The sequence below is a fragment of the Mobula hypostoma genome, chromosome 28 (assembly GCF_963921235.1).
Source record: "Mobula hypostoma chromosome 28, sMobHyp1.1, whole genome shotgun sequence".
Lineage (NCBI taxonomy): Eukaryota > Metazoa > Chordata > Chondrichthyes > Myliobatiformes > Myliobatidae > Mobula > Mobula hypostoma.
Window position 1 is genome coordinate 32,310,133 of NC_086124.1, and position 21,018 is coordinate 32,331,150.

The 21,018-nt window shown below is 52.6% G+C and overlaps 1 protein-coding gene across 1 annotated transcript in view; it reads right to left on the minus strand.

Moving 5' to 3' along the window:
- Nucleotides 1-1,316: 1,316 nt before the first annotated feature.
- Nucleotides 1,317-21,018, minus strand: part of LOC134338780 (rab GDP dissociation inhibitor alpha) — a 46,005-nt gene continuing 26,303 nt past the window's right edge. The window contains exons 3-11 of the mRNA XM_063034836.1: nt 15,439-15,538; nt 13,405-13,539; nt 12,291-12,489; nt 11,045-11,176; nt 10,306-10,405; nt 8,456-8,627; nt 7,019-7,163; nt 3,035-3,089; nt 1,317-2,536 (exon numbers count right to left, since the gene is read on the minus strand). Coding sequence (XP_062890906.1) covers nt 2,384-2,536; nt 3,035-3,089; nt 7,019-7,163; nt 8,456-8,627; nt 10,306-10,405; nt 11,045-11,176; nt 12,291-12,489; nt 13,405-13,539; nt 15,439-15,538 — 1,191 coding nt within the window. The 3' untranslated portion in view covers nt 1,317-2,383. The remainder of the gene's footprint in view (nt 2,537-3,034; nt 3,090-7,018; nt 7,164-8,455; nt 8,628-10,305; nt 10,406-11,044; nt 11,177-12,290; nt 12,490-13,404; nt 13,540-15,438; nt 15,539-21,018) is intronic.

Genomic DNA, 21,018 nt, shown 5'->3' on the forward strand with positions numbered 1-21,018 from the left:
ACTCCAAATTAGACCTCACCTTATACAATTTCAACATAATATCCCATCTCCTGCAGTCAATACCTTTAAGAAGGCCAAAGTACCAAAAACTTTCTGACGATCTGTGATGTTACTTTCAACAAATTATGGGCCTGTATTCCCACATCCCTCTGTTCTACCTCAGCCCTCAGTGTCCTACCATCAACTGTGTAAGACCTGCTCCGGATGGTCCTCCCAAAGCAATGCTGAGGCTTTATACGACGCTGGTGAGGCCCCACTTGGGAGTATCCTGAGCAGCTTGGGGCCCCAAAAGGATGTGTGACATTGGAAAGTATTCGAAGGAGGTTCATGAAAATGATTCCGGGATTGAAAGTGTTACCTTATGATGGCTCTGGGCCTGATTTTTTTTTAGACATTCGTTAGTCTCGTGAGACCATGGATTTGCACCTTGGAAGGTTTCCAGGGTGCAGGCCTGGGCAAGGTTGTATGGAAGACCGGCAGTTGCCCATGCTGCAAGTCTCCCCTCTCCACACCACCGATGTTGTCCAAGGGAAGGGCATTAGGACCCATACAGCTTGGCACCAGTGTCGACGCAGAGCAATGTGTGGTTAAGTGCCTTGCTCAAGGACACAACACGCTGCCTCAGCTGAGGCTCGAACTAGCGACCTTCAGATCATGAGACTGACACCGTAACCACTTGGCCACGCACCAACCTCTGGGCCTGTACTCACTGGAATTCAGAATGGGGGGGGGGGTGAGAGAGTGACCTCATTGAAACCTATCGAATGCTGAACAGCCTCGACAGAATGGATGTGGAGAGGACATTTCCTTTGGTGGGAGTCTAAGACCAGAGGACACAGCCTCAGAACAGAGGCATCCACTTAGAACAGAGATGAGAAGGAATTTCATTAGCCAGAGGGTAGTGAATCTGTGGAATTCGTTATCACGGACGCCTGTGGAGGCCAAATCATTGGGTGTATTTAATGCAGAGGTCGATAGATTCTTGATTAGTCAGGGCATGAAGAGATACGGGGAGAAGGCAGGAGACTGGGGCTGAGAGGGAAAATGGATCAGCCATGATGAAATGGCAGAGCAGACTCGATGGGCCAAATGGCCAAATTCTGCTCCGATATCTGATGGTGCAGCGCTGAACCTGAATGTGAGGTGTCCAAAGTGCGTTACCCAGGTAGCGGAGGGAGCTGGCAGTTTGGGTGGAGGTGAAGGGAGACAGAAATACGAATGGAAGGGAAGGATATAGATTTCACAGAAGAGAACACTTTGTGTAAGATCTGTACTGTTTAACCAAGAACAAAAACACAGCAAGGTGAAGCGATGATGGCTGAATTCGGCATTGATATTTATTCAGTTAAGTCACAGGGTCTGGCCCAGAGAGACAGAATGTGTAGAGGAGCCCACGGTGTCTCCAGTGACAGACCCTCAGCATGATCCCATTGGGGCAGGGTGGGGTGGGGGAGAGAAAGGGGGTTAACATGGCCAGGGCCTCACGGGGGTTGGCCCAGAGAGACAGAATGTGTAGAGGAGCCCGCGGTGTCTCCAGTGACAGACCCTCAGCATGATCCCATTGGGGCAGGGTGGGGTGGGGGAGAGAAAGGGGGTTAACATGGCCAGGGCCACACGGGGGTTGGCCCAGAGAGACAGAATGTGTAGAGGAGCCCGCAGTGTCTCCAGTGACAGACCCTCAGCATGATTTTATTGGGGCAGGGGGAGTGGGGGAGAGGAAGGGGGTTAACATGGCCAGGGCCTCACGGGGGCTGGCCCGGAGAGACAGAATGTGTAGGAGCCTGCGGTTTCTCCAGCAGAAGACCCCTCAGCATGATTTTATTGGGGCAGGGGGAGTGGGGGAGAGGAAGGGGGTTAACGTGGCCAGGGCCTCACGGGGGTTGGCCCGGAGAGACAGAATGTGTAGGAGCCTGCGGTTTCTCCAGCAGAAGACCCCTCAGCATGATTTTATTGGGGCAGGGGGAGTGGGGGAGAGGAAGGGGGTTAACGTGGCCAGGGCCTCACGGGGGTTGGCCCGGAGAGACAGAATGTGTAGGAGCCTGCGGTTTCTCCAGTGACAGACCCTCAGCATGATTTTATTGGGGCAGGGGGAGTGGGGGAGAGGAAGGGGGTTAACGTGGCCAGGGCCTCACGGGGGTTGGCCCGGAGAGACAGAATGTGTAGGAGCCTGCGGTTTCTCCAGTGACAGACCCTCAGCATGATTTTACTGCAGCGGGGGAGTGGGGAGAGGAAGGGGGTAAATGAGGCCAGGGTATCAGGCCACCAGTGGGGTGTAAAGCTCCCAGCTCATTAATCCACTCAAGGAGGGCTGATGGGGCTGAGGGTGTGGGAGGGGGGGAGGGGAGACAGCTGTCAGAACCCCCACTCCCCGGGTGGCCGCTCCCTACTGCTGATCTTCGCCGAAGACGTCATTCTGCTTGCGTTTCATGTTCTCGAAGTCGAAGTCGCTGCCCGTCATCCGCCGGTAAATGTCCTTGATGTCGTTACAGGTGGTCTCAAAGTGTGTGGTGGCATCGTACGACTGCGAGATGAAGATCTGCGGGGCGAGGGGAGAGTGCGATGAGCAAGGCGCGGGCCGGGGGGGGTGGGGAGGGAGGATGTGGAGGCGGGAGAAAGAGAGAGGGGAAGGGGAGAGGAAGTGGGGAAATGGTGAAGGAGGGGTAGGGAGACAGTGAGAGGGAGTGGTGGAGGGGATGGGGAGGAGGTGGGAGAGAAAGAGGCGAGTGGGAGGGGAAAGAGGAGTGCGAGGGAGAGGAAGAGAGGGAAGTGAGGAGGAGGAGATAATTATAGTTCACCACCTTTATCCAACCATCTGAGCATTCCCACCACACCCCGTTCCCCCCCCCACCCCCAGGATCAGTATGGAGGGTGAGTGTTGCCGAATGCCCTGCTCCCTTTGGGTTGCCCCACAGCTCCTCTCCAAGGGGAGGGATGTTGCCCTTGGACTACCCCTCCATCCATCCTCACTCCTCCACCTGGGGAGAGCTCTAAAACCATCCCACTGTCCTCCCCATGACTCGCCTCCCCCACTCACCTGGCTCTCCGTCCCGTCGTCCAGCGGCTCGTACAGATCACTGATGGCCACAAACCTGGGGTTAGAGGTTACAGGTCAGCAAGGGGGTCATGGCAGAACAGCCAAAGGCCTCCCAGCCTATCCCACCCCACCCTCCCAGCCAACACATTCCTGCCACGGAGACACCAGACTGTAGTGAGTAGTGCAGCTGTCTCTCTTGCCCTGGATACCCACGTAAAATCCACAACTCCGACGCGCTCTGTCTAGAAACATAGAAAACCTACAGCACAATACAGGCCCTTCAGCCCACAAAGCTGTGCCAAACATGCCCCTACCTTAGAACTACCTAGGCTTTACCCATAGCCCTCTATTTTTCTAAGCTCCATGTACCCAACCAGAAGTCTCTTAAAAGACCCCATCGTTTCCACCTCCACCGCCGCCGCCAGCAGCCCATTCCACGCACCCACCACTCTCTGCGTGAAAAACTGACCCCTGACATCTCCTCTGTACCTACTTCCAAGCACCTTAAAACTGTGCCCTCTTGTGCTAGCCACTTCAGCCCTGGGGAAAAGTCTCTGACTATCCACATGATCAATGCCTCTCATTATCTTATACACCTCTATCAGGTCACCTCTGATCTTCTGTCGCTCCAAGGAGAAAAGGCCAAGTTCACTCAACCTATTCTCATAAGGCATGCTCCCCAATCCAGGCAACATCCTTGTAAATCTCCTCTGCATCCTTTCTATGGCTTCCACATCCTTCCTGTAGTGAGGTGACCAGAACTGAGCACAGTACTCCAAGTGGGGTCTGGCCAGGGTCCTATATAGCTGCAACATTACCTCTCAGCTCTTAAACTCAATCCCACGATTGATGAAGGACAGTGCACCATATGCCTTCTTAACCACAGAGTCAACCTGCTCAGCAGCTTGGAGTGTCCTATGGACTTGGACCCCAAGATCCCTCTGATCCTCCACATTGCCAAGAGACTTACCATTAATGCTATATTCTGCCATCATATTTGACCTACCAAAATGAACCACCTCACACTTATCTGGCTTGAACTCCATCTGCCACTTCTCAGCCCAGTTTTGCATCCTATCGATGTCCCGTTGTAAACTCTGGCAACCCTCCACACTATCCACAACACCCCCAATCTTTGTGTCATCAGCAAATCTACTAACCCATCCCTCCACTTCCTCATCCAGGTCTAAAAATCATGAAGAGTAGGAGTCCCAGAACAGATCCCTGAGGCACACAACTGGTCACTGACCTCCATGCAGAATATGACCTGTCTACAACCACTCTTTGCCTTCTGTGGGCAAGACAATTCTGGATCCACAAAGCAATGTCCCCTTGGATCTCATGCCTCCTTACTTTCTCAATAAGCCTTGCATGGGGTACCTATCAAATGCCTTGCTGAAATCCATTAACACTACATCTACTGCTCTTCCTTCATCAATGTGTTTAGTCACATCCTCAAAAAATTCTATCAGGCTGGTAAGGCACGACCTGCCCTTGACAAAGCCATGCCGACTACCCCTAACCATATTCTACATCTCCAAATATTCATAAATCCTGCTTTTCAGGATCTTCTCCCTCACCCGACTAACCACTGAATTAAGACTCACTGGTCTATAATTTCCTGGGCTATCTCTACGCCCTTTCTTAAATAAGGGAACAACATCCACAACCCTCCAATCCTCCGGAACTTCTCCCGTCCCCATTGATAATACAAAGATCATCGTCAGAGGCTCAGCAATCTCAGCAGTTTGCACGTTCTCCCCGTAACAGCGCTCTGGTTCCCTCCCAAGTCCCAGTGTGGGGGTGAAGAGTGGAATCTCGGGGGAGAGGCTGATGGGAATGAAGTATTGTCAGTACAGACACAGTAGGCTGAAGGGCATCTTTAACTGTGCAGAACTTTGACCTCTTCCCTCTCCACCTTGGTTCCCACTCATTCTCTGTCCTTCCTATCACCACCCCTTCTCCTAATGGCATGACTCTTGGTAGCGTGGAGGAACTGGGGGATCTTGGCGTCCAGGTCCATAAATCTCTCAATGTTACTGCGCACGTTGATGGAGTGGTTACAAAGCCATATGGCGTGTTGGCCTTCATTAACTAGGGAATGAGTTCAACAGCCACGAGGTATTGTTGTAGCTCTATAAAACCCTGGTTAGATAACAGTTGGAGCATTGTGTTCAGTTCTGATCACCGACCTGGATTAGACAGCACTTTTCTAAAATGAGGATAGACTGGTTGAACTAGGGCTTTTCTCTTTGGAGTGAAGGAGGATGAGAGGTGACTTGATAGAGGTGTACAAGATGATAAGAGGCTTAGATTGCCAGACAGGCTTTCCCAGAGCAGAGATGACTAATATGAGGGGGGACTACTTTATAGTGATTAGAGTAAAGTATAAGGGGGATGTCAGAGGTAGTTTTTTCTGAAAAACAGACTGGGGTGGATATGTGGAACGTGCTGCCAGAGTGGTAGTAGAGGCAGATACATTTAAGACATTTAACTCATAATGGTTGGTGGGCTGGAGATACAGCACGTCTCTACCAAAGGAGGTGCAAAGCACTCCTTCCGTCCACCGGCCTGCAGGTCACCCTTGGGGCAGCTGTAGCACCTGCTTAGCCCCCCAATCAGTGTCACATGAATCCATGGGAGCAGGCGGTCGATGGTCGTATGAGCAGCCGGTGCAGATCACAAGTCCTGGTTATGAGACCAGTGACGCCAGCCAATCTCTGAAGATTATTGATAATGGCTGGGGTCACCCATCTTGTAAAGACACTGCCCAGAAGGCAACAATGGCAAAGCACTTCTGCAGAAAAATTTGCCAAGAACATCATGGTCACCATAATCACCCAAGTCATTCAACATGGCACATGATGATGATGATGATGTCATTCAACATGGCAAATGATGATGTCATATGCCACAGCACATGATGATGTCATTTGACTTGGCACACGATGATGATGATGATGATGTCATATGCCACGGCACATAATGATGATGAGATATAGACACATGGATGATAGAGAGTTGAAGGGTGAGATTGATCTTAAAGTACGTTAAAAGTTCGGCACAACATTGTGGGCTGAAGGGCCTGTACTGTGCTGCACTCCACACTCAACGTTCTGTTCTGACATACTCTACCCACCAGGCCCATCGAGATGCAGAGCCATCTTGGCCTGAAAATGCCTGCAGGGGTTGATAAGGTGGGAAAAAAGGCATTCTGCATGTTTGCTTCATCGGCTAGGGCTTTAAGCAAGAGTTAAGAAGTCAGATTGCAGCTCTGATGAAAGGTTCCGGCCCGAAACGTTGACTGATCGTTTCCAGGGATGCTGCCCGACCTGCTGAGTTCCTCCAGCTTGTTGTGAGTGTTGCTTTGACCCCAGCATCTGCAGGATATTTTGTGCTCAAGATTGCAGCTCTGGTCAGGCCGTACTTGGAGTACAGTGGGCAGTTCTGGCAGAGTCTTTACAGTAAGGATTTAAAGAAGGTGCAGAAGAGGTTCACCAGGATGCTGCCTGGACTAGAGACCATCTCTAATCACTTCTGTACAAAACTAGTCAAGAACACTCACGGTCATGCGACACAGCACAAAACGACGATGATTATGAGATTCACCAAGATGCTGCCTGGATTAGAGGGCGTGAGCTATATGGAGAGGTTGAACAAACTTGGGTTTTCTTCTCTGGAGCGACAGAGACCTGAGGGGAGTACTGATAGAGGTGTATAAGATTATGAGAGGCATAGATGAGGTAGACAGACAATATCCTTGTCCCAGGGTCAAATTGTCTAATACCAGAGGGTATGCATTCAGGGGGTAGAGTAAATTCAAAAGGGATAAAGTCCTGAATCATAGAAAGGTGCAACTCAGGCTCTTCAGCCCATCAGTCTGTGACAACCCATTTACACTGCCTACTCCCATCGACCTGCAACTGGACCTCCGACTGGCATGGCCAGCTATGGGCAGGACACCCCACCCCCTCCCCAGCTCACTTTTGGTCAATGGGCTCGATGAGTTCGAGGGCGGGTTGGATCTCCGTCTCTGGCTGGGCCGTCTCCACCGTGGTGCTGATGATGGCGATGTACTTGCCCTGGGCAGCCACACTGTGGGCGTGCGAGATCAGGCAGATGTAGATATCTGTCGGGAGCCAAGTGGGACGGGTGGTTCGGGGGTGAGGGTGAAGGGGGTCAGGGGGGAGAGAGAGAGGGGACAGGAAAGGGGGAGAGAGAGGGGACAGGAAAGGGGAGGGAGAAGATGGGATGGGAGAGAGAAGAGAGATCATCAGCACACCAGTTCCCATGTGGTTTCACACCGCCTCCCTTCCTGACCCTGTCACACACAACCTCCTGGTGAGACTCTGCCCTGTGGACCCCATTGCCCCTCATTCCTTACTGTCACAACTGGGCATTCCCTCTACCCAAGACCCTTCCCCCTCTAGTCCGAGACTGTACCACTGAAGGAAACCTTTCTCACCTGCCTCCCTGGGGACACGCCCATCTCCTACCTTCTCTCCTGAAGGGACCCCTCCCCTCCAGAGTCGATCCAGTGGGTCCACGTCAGCCGATCCCTCCTGTCCATGTCAGCACCACAACTGGATGTGGGGAGGAGAGGGAGGGTTTCTCCAACCATGCCAGTGAGGATCCCCCCCTCCCACCCCAAGCCTCCTCCCAACAGGCTCACAGCTCATCCGGGAGGAGCAGGCAGAGAAGCAGAGATCCGCATACAACCTCACCAGTTTCAATTGATGCCTCTGATGCTACCCCCCCCCCCCGTGACCTCCTCTGTCTCAGGCAGACCAAGCACAGACAGGTTGCCCTGGGAAAATCACTCAATTCCCCACACCAAGGCCCTCGGCTCTCTCCTCTGCCAGGTTGAGGCTCATGTCATGTTGTTCCACCTGGGGTGAGTGGGTTCCTCAACCCAATGAATCTCCAATCTCTGTTGACCTGGTCTCCCTCTGTCCCTCCATCTCTTCATCTCCCCAGTACCCTCTACCGTCATCGGCACACACACACCCCTCCGTCCCAGACTACACTCCTCCTCCTCATCCTCACCTGGATCCATCCATCACCTCCTCAGCCTACATTCCCACTCCCCCATCCTCACCCTCACCTCCTCTTGCGGCAACACTTACCCCACTATTCTACACTAGTTCCTCCCGTGCTTCAGTCGGCTTGAAGGGTTGAACCCCGAGACGTCAACCGTCCATTTGCCCCCATAGATACTGCCCAACTCACTGAGTTCACCAGCATTGAATGTACTGCTCCAGGTGGGTGGGGGGGGGGGTCTCCTGTTCCTCCCCTTCTGCGCCCCCCAGCCCATACAGAAGGGAGGTCTCCCACCCCTGGGACAAAGTCTCGCCACTGGAGGTCTCCTGTCCCTCCCTCGCTCTCTGCCGCTTTCCCCATACAGGAAGGGACAATGCCTACCAGATTTCCGGCCGAGCTGTTTCTGCGGGATGATGATCTGGCAGGAGGCAGCATCGCTGGTGCTGCAGATGGGGTGGCTGAGGATGCAAATGACCCGGATCACCTGCCCGGCCTTCCGCACTCGGTCAGGAACGTAGCTGGGGTCACAGATCAGCTGCTTACAGCGTGCCACCTGTCCGAAAAGGGGGCACTGGTTAGATCTCGCCCACGGAGAGAACCCCCTACAAACAACACCCCGCCAACCCATGCCCCCTCCCGCAGCACATCACCTGTCCAGGAGGGTCACCCGTTGTACTGCGAACCACGAAGTGCAAGGAGCCCCTTCCCTCCCATCCACACCCCCATCTCTACTCCTCACTTCACCCTGATACCCTGATTTACCCAGTCCTGTCCCACACTTCTAGAAAGTGCCCCACCATCAAATACAGGGGGAAAAACGTCCAACAACGCAGAAGCAGGCCTTTTGTTCCAACTGGTCCCTGCCGACCGAGATTCAAGCAAGTTCCATCTGTCCTCAGTTGTCCCGGACCTCTATAAACCAGGGATTCCAAACTTTGGCTCCATCCTTCACCTCTCACCTTAAACCCAGCCCTTGATTCCCCTAACCTGGGGGAAAAAGACTGTGCACTTTCACCCAATCTGCACCTCCTGGTTTTATACACTTCTATGAGATCATCTCCGTCTCCTGTGTTCCAACCTGCCAAACCTGTCCCTATAAGATCATCTCTCAGTTTCCTACGTCCTAACCTGCCAAATCTCTCCCTGTACATCAGTCCCTCGAATCCTGGCAATGCCCAATCTTCTCTGCACTCTTTCCAGTTTAACCACGTCTTCCCTATCACAGGGTGACCAGAAATGCCCTCGGGTGCAGCCTCACCAACGCTCTGAACAACTGCACAGCTTGGGTCGTGGTAGAGAGGGATAGTGAAGACCAGTCAAATCCACTGACCCCACGGACGTTGGACAATTTGCCAGTGTCAGGGTTTGGACTGAGTGGGAGGGCACTGTATTTGAAATGACGTCATCGACAGGAGGCACTGCCTGAAAAAGGCAACGTCCATCATTCAAGGCTCCCCACCATCTGGGCCATGCCACCTTCTCGCTGCTCCCCAGGCAGCAGGTACAGGAATCTGGTTCAAAAACCCTTGCGTCCCTCCCACCACTCAGTTCCTGAACCGACCAGCACAACCCTGATCACCACCTCAGTACAGCAACTCTGAAACCACTTTGCAAAACCACGGAACTTGTGTTGTTCAAATAACGTTCTTCCTCGTAAAAAATATCAGTATTTCCATCTGCCCAGGCCATGCTCTTTTCTCACTGCTGCCACCAGGTAAAAGGTACAGGAGCCTCAGGGCTCACACCCCCAGATTCAGGAACAGTTATTACCCCTCAACCATCAGGCTCTTGAACCAAACATATAACTTCACTTCCCCATCACTGAAATGTTCCCGTAACCTATGGGCTCACTTTCAAGGGACCTTCTTCTCATGTCCTCAATATTTATTGCTCATTTATTTATTATTATTTCTATATTATTTATTAGTATTTGCACAGTTGTTGCTTTTGCACACCGGATATACACCCTAGTCGGTACGGTCTTTCATCGACTGTTATGGTTGTTATTCTAGTATGGGTTAACTGAGTCTATCCGCAAGACAATGAATCTCAGGTTGTATATGGTTGTATATACTTCGATAATAAATTTAGTTGGAACAACCCCACAACGGTGGGGAGGGGGGCTGTTGGTGTCTGATCCAGTGGGACTCTCTCCCCCCTCCCTCCCTCCCTTTTGGGACAGTGGCTGGGAGTTCCCCACACGGGCCAGGGAGCGAGTGGGACAAGGTTACCTCGCCTGACGACCTGACGCCCACCACTTTATTGTTTTCCATCACCAGCTCATCCACCGGCTTGTTCAGCATGTACGTGCCGCCATAGATCGCGCTCAGCCTGGGGAGATGGGAATCAAGACACAGTCACTCCTCACCCACCTCGATGAGGGTCCTGCCTTTGGCATTACACAGCACTGGGGAGGGGGCATATGCAAAACAGGACACGACCCCTCTGGTCAGCACCAGCCCAGAACCATCTCCTGGAGTCTCCCCCCACTCCAAAAAGTCCCTGCCAAATCTGTTCTGACACGAGTGGCAGATCACAGAAACCGTTCCCTCCACCTCCCTCTCTCTCATCTGTTCACCCTGCGCTGTGTCCAAACCCAACCCATCGCGATGACTCCAACCGTTGATCTCCTCAAATTAACCTCCACCACCCCAGACCTGAGCCCAGGAAGAGCAAATGTCTCTCCAACCCCACCCCTCCCTGCCATTTCCTCCATCCCATCCTGACCGGTCGCACCTCTGACCAGCCATTGACGCTGATCTTACCTCCAGAAACCGTTGTGGGAACGCTGGCAGGAGAGGGAGGGAGGTAGGAGGAAGGAGGGGAAGGAGGGGAAGACCGGTGCAGGGAAAGGGGGAGGGCGGGGAAGAGGAGAGAAAGACAGTACCAAATACAGAGAAGACTCCTGCCACAAGGTCCCAAATCAAACCTTCTGGCCTCCCAGGGGACACAGTGGTCATCCCCCCTCACCTGGCAAATCCCTGTGGCAGCTCTCCCAGCCCATACAGCGGGTACAGGTATGGGCTCTTGCCGTAGCGCGCCAGTGACTCGCTGTATAGTTTGATGCGGTTAATGGCCTCCAGGCAAGGCTGGTCCAGGTAACTGTGTACGGGACAGGGAAAAAAGAGAGAGAGAGAGAGAGAGAGAGAGAGATATGGGACCTGCTTCTGAGGGAGAAAGCCTACCCGTTCCGAGCAATCCTCCCTCCCATGCCCATCCCATCACTCAACCCCCCAGCAGATCCACGGTACCAGTGTATGGGAGATGGGGGCAGGGGTGATGAGAGGGGTGGGACAAGGGACGGGAGTGAGGGATGTTAGAGACAGGGAGGGAATGGTGTCCCAGAGACTTTGGGGGGGGGGTCACAGAGATGGGGGGGGTGTCACAGAGGGGGAGGGTTATAGGAGAGGGGGAGTTCACAGAAACGGGGGGGTGTCACAGGGGGGAAGGTTGAGGGGGGTTCACAGAGACAGGGGTATGTAGGGAAGAGGGGTGTCACAGAGGGTGAGGGTTATAGGAGGGGGGTTCACAGAGATGGGGGTGTCACAGAGGGGGAGGGTTATAGGAGGGGGGTTCACAGAGATGGGGGTGTCACAGAGGGGGAGGGTTATAGGAGGAGGGGTTTACAGAAATGGAGGTGTCACAGAGGGGGAGGGTTATAGGAGAGGGGGGTTCACAGAGACAGGGGGGTGTTACAGAAGGGGAGGGTTATAGGAGGTGGGGTTCACAGAGACGGAGGGGTGTTGTAGGGAAGGAGGGGTGTTACAGAGAGGTGGAGGGGTGTAGGGGCTGAGATGGGGGTCACAGACACAGGGGAGGTGTAGGGGCTGGAGGGAGAGTGTCAATGGAGTTCAGAGCGGCAGGAAATGTGACTCGACAATTTGTCTGGTTCACACAACAATGACCATGGGATCTTGCTATGCACAAACACCAGTCAACAGACCTGCAGTGCCTAGTGGTTGGGGAGGGGGTGCGTGCTGGGGAACTGGGGAAAATCCGGCCACCTCTCCCCTCAGTGTGCCCCCACGCTGGGCTCAGCCCACGGCCGCACACGGCACATGGAGAATGCCACGTTTGAGGGGCATTCCCGTCCCTCCGTCCACCCACCCGCACTCTGCCCAGTCCTGTCGAGTGCCAGATTCGAGGGGAACCTCCCTCCTTCTTTCCACCCACCCACCCCACCCCACCCCTGCCATGCCCAGCCCTGGCCACGCACTCATCAGTCCTGTAGAGCGCCAGGGCGTGCCCGGTGAAGTCGATGGTGTCCTGGCCCAAGTCGAACTTCTTGTACACGTCACGCATGGTGTTCCGCACGGGATCCACGTCCTGGTGGGTCTTGGGGTCGTTCTCGTCGTAAGAGGACACAAATAGCAGGAATTTCCGGTAACGCCGCTTCTCGAACATGCCCAACAGACCTGGGGGCAAGGGCAGAGGAGCATTGTTCAGGGCACAGCTTTAGTATGTTGAGGACACTCGGCCCACTCTCTGTACTAGCTCCTTGCCATCACCTTCCCATCACTGCAACGATCTGTCCCCATTCCCCGTGTGAAACCTCTCATATCCTCCTCCCACACCTCACGTAGAACACTACGGTACAGTACAGGCCCCTCCCCTCCAAATATTGTGCCAACCTTTCAACCCTTCAACCCAAGATCAATCTAACCCTTCCCTCTCACACAGCCCTCCACTTCTCAATCATCCGTGCGCCTCTCTCTTAAACGTCCCCAATATATTTGCCACTCCCACCCCTGTTCCGCAGACTGTCCACTCTCTGTAAAGAACTTCCCTCTGACATCTTCCCCTGTTCTTTCCTCCAATTCCCATAAAATCATGCCCCCTCCTATGAGCCATTTCTGCTCTGGGGAAGTGTCTCTGGCTTTTCACTCGATCTTATTACCTTCTTGTACGCCTCCATCAAGTCACCTCTCACCCTCCTTCACTCCAAAGAGAACAGCTCTAGCTCACTCAACCTATCCTGATAAGACACGCTGGCTAATTCAGGCAGAGTCCTGGTAAATCTCCTCTGCATCCTCTCCAAATCCTCCACCTTCTGCCTATAATGAGGTGACTGAAACTGAACACAATACTCCCAGAGTATCCCCTGTTCACCTCCTCTCCTGGTCTCTGAAAGAACCCCCTGCCCCATCCAAGGCAGTACTCCCCTCCCACAAACGCCAGGGGGACATATTGACCCTCCCCGACCCGTGCGCCTCAGACTACTGCCGGGAATCCCTGAGCTGCCGTCTGCTCCTCGAAACGTCCCACAGGCTGCCGAGGGCTGGGGTGAGGGGGAGCGGGGAGGACAGACCTGGGGGGGGGGGGTCACTCACTGGAAGCCAGCGCCTCAGTCTCTGTGGAGGGCACCTTGTAGATCTTGCTGGCTTTGTAGACGAAACTTCCGTCCACCACTTTGAAGTCAAGGTAGCGGGTGACCTCTGTGTACAGAAGCATCTTCACCAGCTGGCCTGGAGGGAGGAGAGAGGGTGTCATTCTCACAAAAGCACACTCTGCCGCATGATACTGCCGTCCCCCACAGACACACTGCACTTCCCCTCGCAAGCACGAAGAAATCTGCAGATGTTGGAAATTCAAGCAACACACATAAAAAATGCTGGTGAACGCAGCAGGCCAGGCAGCATCCCGAGGAAGAGGTGCAGTTGACGTTTCGGGCCGAGACCCTTCGTCAGGACTAACTGAAGGAAGAGTTAGTAAGAGATTTGATAGTGGGGGGGGGAGGGGGAGATCCAAAATGATAGGAGAAGACAGGAGGGGGAGGGATGGAGCCAAGAGCTGGACAGGTGATAGACAAAAGGGATACGAGAGGATCATGGAACAGGAGACCCAGGGCCAGAGAAAGGGGGAGGTGGGAAAAAACCCAGAGGAAGATGGAGAGTAGGCAAGGAGTTATTGTGAGAGGGACAGAGGGAGAAAAAAGAGAGAGGGAAAAATAATAATAATAAATAAATAAGGGATGGGATACGCAGAGGAGGTGGGGCATTAACGGAAGTTTGAGAAGTCAATGTTCATGCCATCAGGTTGGAGGCTACCCAGACGGAATATAAGGTGTTGTTCCTCCACCCTGAGTGTGGCTTCATCTGGACAGTAGAGGAGGCCGTGGATAGACATATCAGAATGGGAATGGGATGTGGAATTAAAATGTGTGGCCACTGGAAGATCTTGCTTTCTCTGGCAGGCAGAGCGTAGGCGATCAGCGAAACGGTCTCCCAGCCTGCGTCGGGTCTCGCCAATATAGAAACATAGAAAATACGTGGAGTAGGCCATTCGGCCCTTCGAGCCTGCACCGCCATTCAGTATGATCATGGCTGATTATCCAACTCAGAACCCTGTACCTGCCTTCTCTCCATACCCCCTGATCCCTTTAACCACAAGGGCCATATCTAACTCCCTCTTAAATATAGCCAATGAACTGGCCTCAACTGTTTCCTGTGGCAGAGAATTCCACAGATTCATCACTCTCTGTGTGAAGAAGTATTTCCTCATCTCGTTCCTAAAAGGCTTCCCCTTTATCCTCAAACTGTGACCCCTCGTTCTGGACTTCCCCAACATCGGGAACAATCTTCCTGCATCTAGCCTGTCCAATCCCTTTAGGATTTCAGACGTTTCAATAAGATCCCCCCTCAATCTTCTAAATTCCAACGAGTATAAGCCTAGTCAATCCAGTCTTTCATTATATGAAAGTCCTGCCATCTCAGGAATCAATCTGGTGAACCTTCTTTGTACTCCCTCTATGGCAAGAATACCTTTCCTCCGATTAGGGGAGGCCGCATCGGGAGCACTGGACGCAGTAGATCACCCCAGCCGACTCACAGATGAAGTGTCGCCTCACCTGGAAGGACTGTCTGGGGCCCTGAATGGTGGTGAGGGAGGAAGTGTAAAGGCATGTGTAGCACTTGTTCCACCTACAAGGATAAGTGCCAGGAGGGAGATCAGTCGGGAGAGATTCTTCCAGTTGGTCCTGACGAAGGGTCTCAGCCCGAAATGTCCACTGTACCTCTTCCTAAAGCTGCTGCCTGGCCTGCTGCGTTCACCAGCATTTTTTAGGTGTGCTGCACATCCCCTCTCCAGCACCTCGCGCTCACACCTCTCAGAGACCCCAGCCTTCCTAGGGACCAAGACCAAACCTTGTGACAGGTGGGGTCACGCAGTGTACCACAGCATGCACACAGGCCCTTCAGCCCAGCGAGTCGCTGCCGGGAATGGTGTTGATCCCAGCACCCCACATTTGGCCTAGGTCCCTCAAGACCCTCAACAAATGCTAAAATTCCCCTCCGCACCCCCACCAATGGCTACCCACACCAAACACCAGATCCCCACCCACATCTCTCCTCCCCCAGCCCACCTACCATTGGCCATCAGGAACTTGGGGATTAGGTCCACATTCCAGTCCCGGCCGCGTCCCATGGACTCAGGGGGAGATTCCGACAGTCCGAACCGTTTGTAAAGCTGTGGAGAAGAGGGGGAGACCTGTTCAGACCTCCCGGAAACAGTGCCCACCATCCAACATCTCCGAAACCAGCCAATGACAGGTCCACCTGCCCATCAGGTTTCTACTAGCCCTGTGCAGGACCAGCAGCCTGAAGACACACAGCCCCCAGGGCAGCACAGTTAGTGTAACACTTCAAGCACCAGAAACCCAGGATTAATTCCTGCCACCTTCTATAAATGATTATACATTCTCCCCATCACCGTGTGGGTTTCCTCCGGGTGCTTCGATTTCCTCCCACCGTCCAAAGATGTACCGGTTCGGAGGTTAATTAGTCTGTAAACTGTCCCGTAATTAGGCTCAGGTGAAAATGGGGAGATGACTGGGCGTTGTGGCTCAAAGGGCTGGAAAAGAGAGTTCTGCGCCACATCTCAATCAAACAATCAATAAACAGACAATAGATAAGTAAATAGAATAGCGGATTTCTGGAAGGTTAAACAAAAGTCCTTTTTGCTTTTTAAAGAATGTATAAATTATTTCATCATTCATTCATCTTACGTAGCGATACAGTACAGTAACACTCTCGTCCGGAACAACGAGCGTAAATACATCCCGGTGACACTCTCGTCCGGAACAACGAGCGTAAATACATCCCGGTGACACTCTCGTCCGGAACAACGAGCGTAAATACATCCCGGTGACACTCTCGTCCGGAACAACGAGCGTAAATACATCCCGGTGACACTCTCGTACGGAACAACGAGCGTAAATACATCCCGGTGACACTCTCGTCCGGAACAACGAGCGTAAATACATCCCGGTGACACTCTCGTCCGGAACAACGAGCGTAAATACATCCCGGTGACACTCTCGTCCGGAACAACGAGCGTAAATACATCCCGGTGACACTCTCGTCCGGAACAACGAGCGTAAATACATCCCGGTGACACTCTCGTCCGGAACAACGAGCGTAAATACATCCCGGTGACACTCTCGTCCGGAGCAACGAGCGTAAATACATCACGGTGACACTCTCGTCCGGAACAACGAGCGTAAATACATCCCGGTGACACTCTCGTCCAGAACAACGAGTGTAAATACATCACCAGAACAACGAGCGTAAATACATCCCGGTGACACTCTCATCCGGAACAACGAGTGTAAATACATCACGGTGAAACTCTCATCCGGAATGAGTGTAAATACATCACGGTGACACTCTCATCCGGAACAACGAGTGTAAATACATCACAGTGAAACTCTCGTCCGGAATGAGTGTAAATACATCACGGTGACACTCTCGTCCGGAACAACGAGTGTAAATACATCACGGTGAAACTCTCATCCGGAATGAGTGTAAATACATCACGGTGACACTCTCGTCCGGAACAACGAGCGTAAATACATCACGGTGACACTCTCGTCCGGAACAACGAGCGTAAATACATCACGGTGACACTCTCGTCCGGAACAACGAGCGTAAATACATCACGGTGACACTCTCGTCCGGAACAACGAGCGTAAATACATCACGGTGACACTCTCGTCCGGAACAACGAGCGTAAATACATCACGGTGACACTCTCGTCCGGAACAACGAGCGTAAATACATCCCGGTGACACTCTCGTCCGGAACAACGAGCGTAAATACATCCCGGTGACACTCTCGTCCGGAACAACGAGCGTAAATATATCCCGGTGACACTCTCGTCCGGAACAACGAGCGTAAATACATCCCGGTGACACTCTCGTCCGGAACAACGAGCGTAAATACATCCCGGTGACACTCTCGTCCGGAACAACGAGCGTAAATACATCCCGGTGACACTCTCGTCCGGAACAACGAGCGTAAATACATCCCGGTGACACTCTCGTCCGGAACAACGAGCGTAAATACATCCCGGTGACACTCTCGTCCGGAGCAACGAGCGTAAATACATCACGGTGACACTCTCGTCCGGAACAACGAGCGTAAATACATCCCGGTGACACTCTCGTCCGGAACAACGAGTGTAAATACATCACCGGAACAACGAGCGTAAATACATCCCGGTGACACTCTCATCCGGAACAACGAGTGTAAATACATCACGGTGAAACTCTCATCCGGAATGAGTGTAAATACATCACGGTGACACTCTCAACCGGAACAACGAGTGTAAATACATCACGGTGACACTCTCGTCCGGAACAACGAGTGTAAATACATCACGGTGAAACTCTCATCCGGAATGAGAGTAAATACATCACGGTGACACTCTCATCCGGAACAACGAGTGTAAATACATCACGGTGACACTCTCGTCCGGAACAACGAGTGTAAATACATCACCGGAACAACGAGCGTAAATACAGCACGGTGACACTCTCATCCGGAACAACGAGCGTAAATACATCACGGTGAAACTCTCATCCGGAATGAGTGTAAATACATCACGGTGACACTCCCGTCCGGAACAACGAGCGTAAATACATCACGGTGACACTCTCGTCCGGAACGACGAGCGTAAATACATCACGGTGACACTCTCGTCCGGAACGACGAGCGTAAATACATCACGGTGACACTCTCGTCCGGAACGACGAGCGTAAATACATCCCGGTGACACTCTCGTCCGGAACGACGAGCGTAAATACATCACGGTGACACTCTCGTCCGGAACGACGAGCGTAAATACATCACGGTGACACTCTCGTCCGGAACGACGAGCGTAAATACATCCCGGTGACACTCTCGTCCGGAACGACGAGCGTAAATACATCCCGGTGACACTCTCGTCCGGAACGACGAGCGTAAATACATCCCGGTGACACTCTCGTCCGGAACGACGAGCGTAAATACATCCCGGTGACACTCTCGTCCGGAACGACGAGCGTAAATACATCCCGGTGACACTCTCGTCCGGAACGACGAGCGTAAATACATCCCGGTGACACTCTCGTCCGGAACGACGAGCGTAAATACATCCCGGTGACACTCTCGTCCGGAACGACGAGCGTAAATACATCCCGGTGACACTCTCGTCCGGAACGACGAGCGTAAATACATCCCGGTGACACTCTCGTCCGGAACGACGAGCGTAAATACATCCCGGTGACACTCTCTTCCGGAACAACGAGCGTAAATACATCCCGGTGACACTCTCGTCCGGAGCAACGAGCGTAAATACATCACGGTGACACTCTCGTCCGGAACAACGAGCGTAAATACATCCCGGTGACGCTCTCGTCCGGAACAACGAGTGTAAATACATCACCGGAACAACGAGCGTAAATACATCCCGGTGACACTCTCATCCGGAACAACGAGTGTAAATACATCACGGTGAAACTCTCATCCGGAATGAGTGTAAATACATCACGGTGACACTCTCAACCGGAACAACGAGTGTAAATACATCACGGTGACACTCTCGTCCGGAACAACGAGTTGAAATACATCACAGTGACACTCTCATCCGGAATGAGTGTAAATACATCACGGTGACACTCTCGTCCGGAACAACGAGTGTAAATACATCACCGGGACAACGAGCGTAAATACATCACGGTGACACTCTCATCCGGAACAACGAGTGTAAATACAGCACGGTGACACTCTCGTCCGGAGCAACGAGCGTAAATACATCACGGTGACACTCTCGTCCGGAACAACGAGCGTAAATACATCCCGGTGACACTCTCGTCCGGAACAACGAGCGTAAATACATCCCGGTGACACTCTCGTCCGGAGCAACGAGCGTAAATACATCACGGTGACACTCTCGTCCGGAACAACGAGCGTAAATACATCCCGGTGACACTCTCGTCCAGAACAACGAGTGTAAATACATCACCAGAACAACGAGCGTAAATACATCCCGGTGACACTCTCACCCGGAACAACGAGTGTAAATACATCACGGTGACACTCTCATCCGGAACAACGAGTGTAAATACATCACAGTGAAACTCTCGTCCGGAATGAGTGTAAATACATCACGGTGACACTCTCGTCCGGAACAACGAGTGTAAATACATCACGGTGAAACTCTCATCCGGAATGAGTGTAAATACATCACGGTGACACTCTCGTCCGGAACAACGAGTGTAAATACATCACGGTGAAACTCTCATCCGGAATGAGTGTAAATACATCACGGTGACACTCTCGTCCGGAACAACGAGCGTAAATACATCACGGTGACACTCTCGTCCGGAACAACGAGCGTAAATACATCACGGTGACACTCTCGTCCGGAACAACGAGCGTAAATACATCACGGTGACACTCTCGTCCGGAACAACGAGCGTAAATACATCACGGTGACACTCTCGTCCGGAACAACGAGCGTAAATACATCACGGTGACACTCTCGTCCGGAACAACGAGCGTAAATACATCCCGGTGACACTCTCGTCCGGAACAACGAGCGTAAATACATCCCGGTGACACTCTCGTCCGGAACAACGAGCGTAAATACATCCCGGTGACACTCTCGTCCGGAACAACGAGCGTAAATACATCCCGGTGACACTCTCGTCCGGAACAACGAGCGTAAATACATCCCGGTGACACTCTCGTCCGGAACAACGAGCGTAAATACATCCCGGTGACACTCTCGTCCGGAACAACGAGCGTAAATACATCCCGGTGACACTCTCGTCCGGAACAACGAGCGTAAATACATCCCGGTGACACTCTCGTCCGGAGCAACGAGCGTAAATACATCCCGGTGACACTCTCGTCCGGAACAACGAGTGTAAATACATCACCGGAACAATGAGCGTAAATACATCCCGGTGACACTCTCATCCGGAACAACGAGTGTAAATACATCACGGTGAAACTCTCATCCGGAATGAGTGTAAATACATCACGGTGACACTCTCAACCGGAACAACGAGTGTAAATACATCACGGTGACACTCTCGTCCGGAACAACGAGTGTAAATACATCACGGTGAAACTCTCATCCGGAATGAGTGTAAATACATCACGGTGACACTCTCATCCGGAACAACGAGTGTAAATACATCACGGTGACACTCTCGTCCGGAACAACGAGTGTAAATACATCACCGGAACAACGAGCGTAAATACAGCACGGTGACACTCTCATCCGGAACAACGAGCGTAAATACATCACGGTGAAACTCTCATCCGGAATGAGTGTAAATACATCACGGTGACACTCCCGTCCGGAACAACGAGCGTAAATACATCACGGTGACACTCCCGTCCGGAACGACGAGCGTAAATACATCACGGTGACACTCTCGTCCGGAACGACGAGCGTAAATACATCACGGTGACACTCCCGTCCGGAACGACGAGCGTAAATACATCACGGTGACACTCTCGTCCGGAACGACGAGCGTAAATACATCCCGGTGACACTCTCGTCCGGAACGACGAGCGTAAATACATCCCGGTGACACTCTCGTCCGGAACGACGAGCGTAAATACATCCCGGTGACACTCTCGTCCGGAACGACGAGCGTAAATACATCCCGGTGA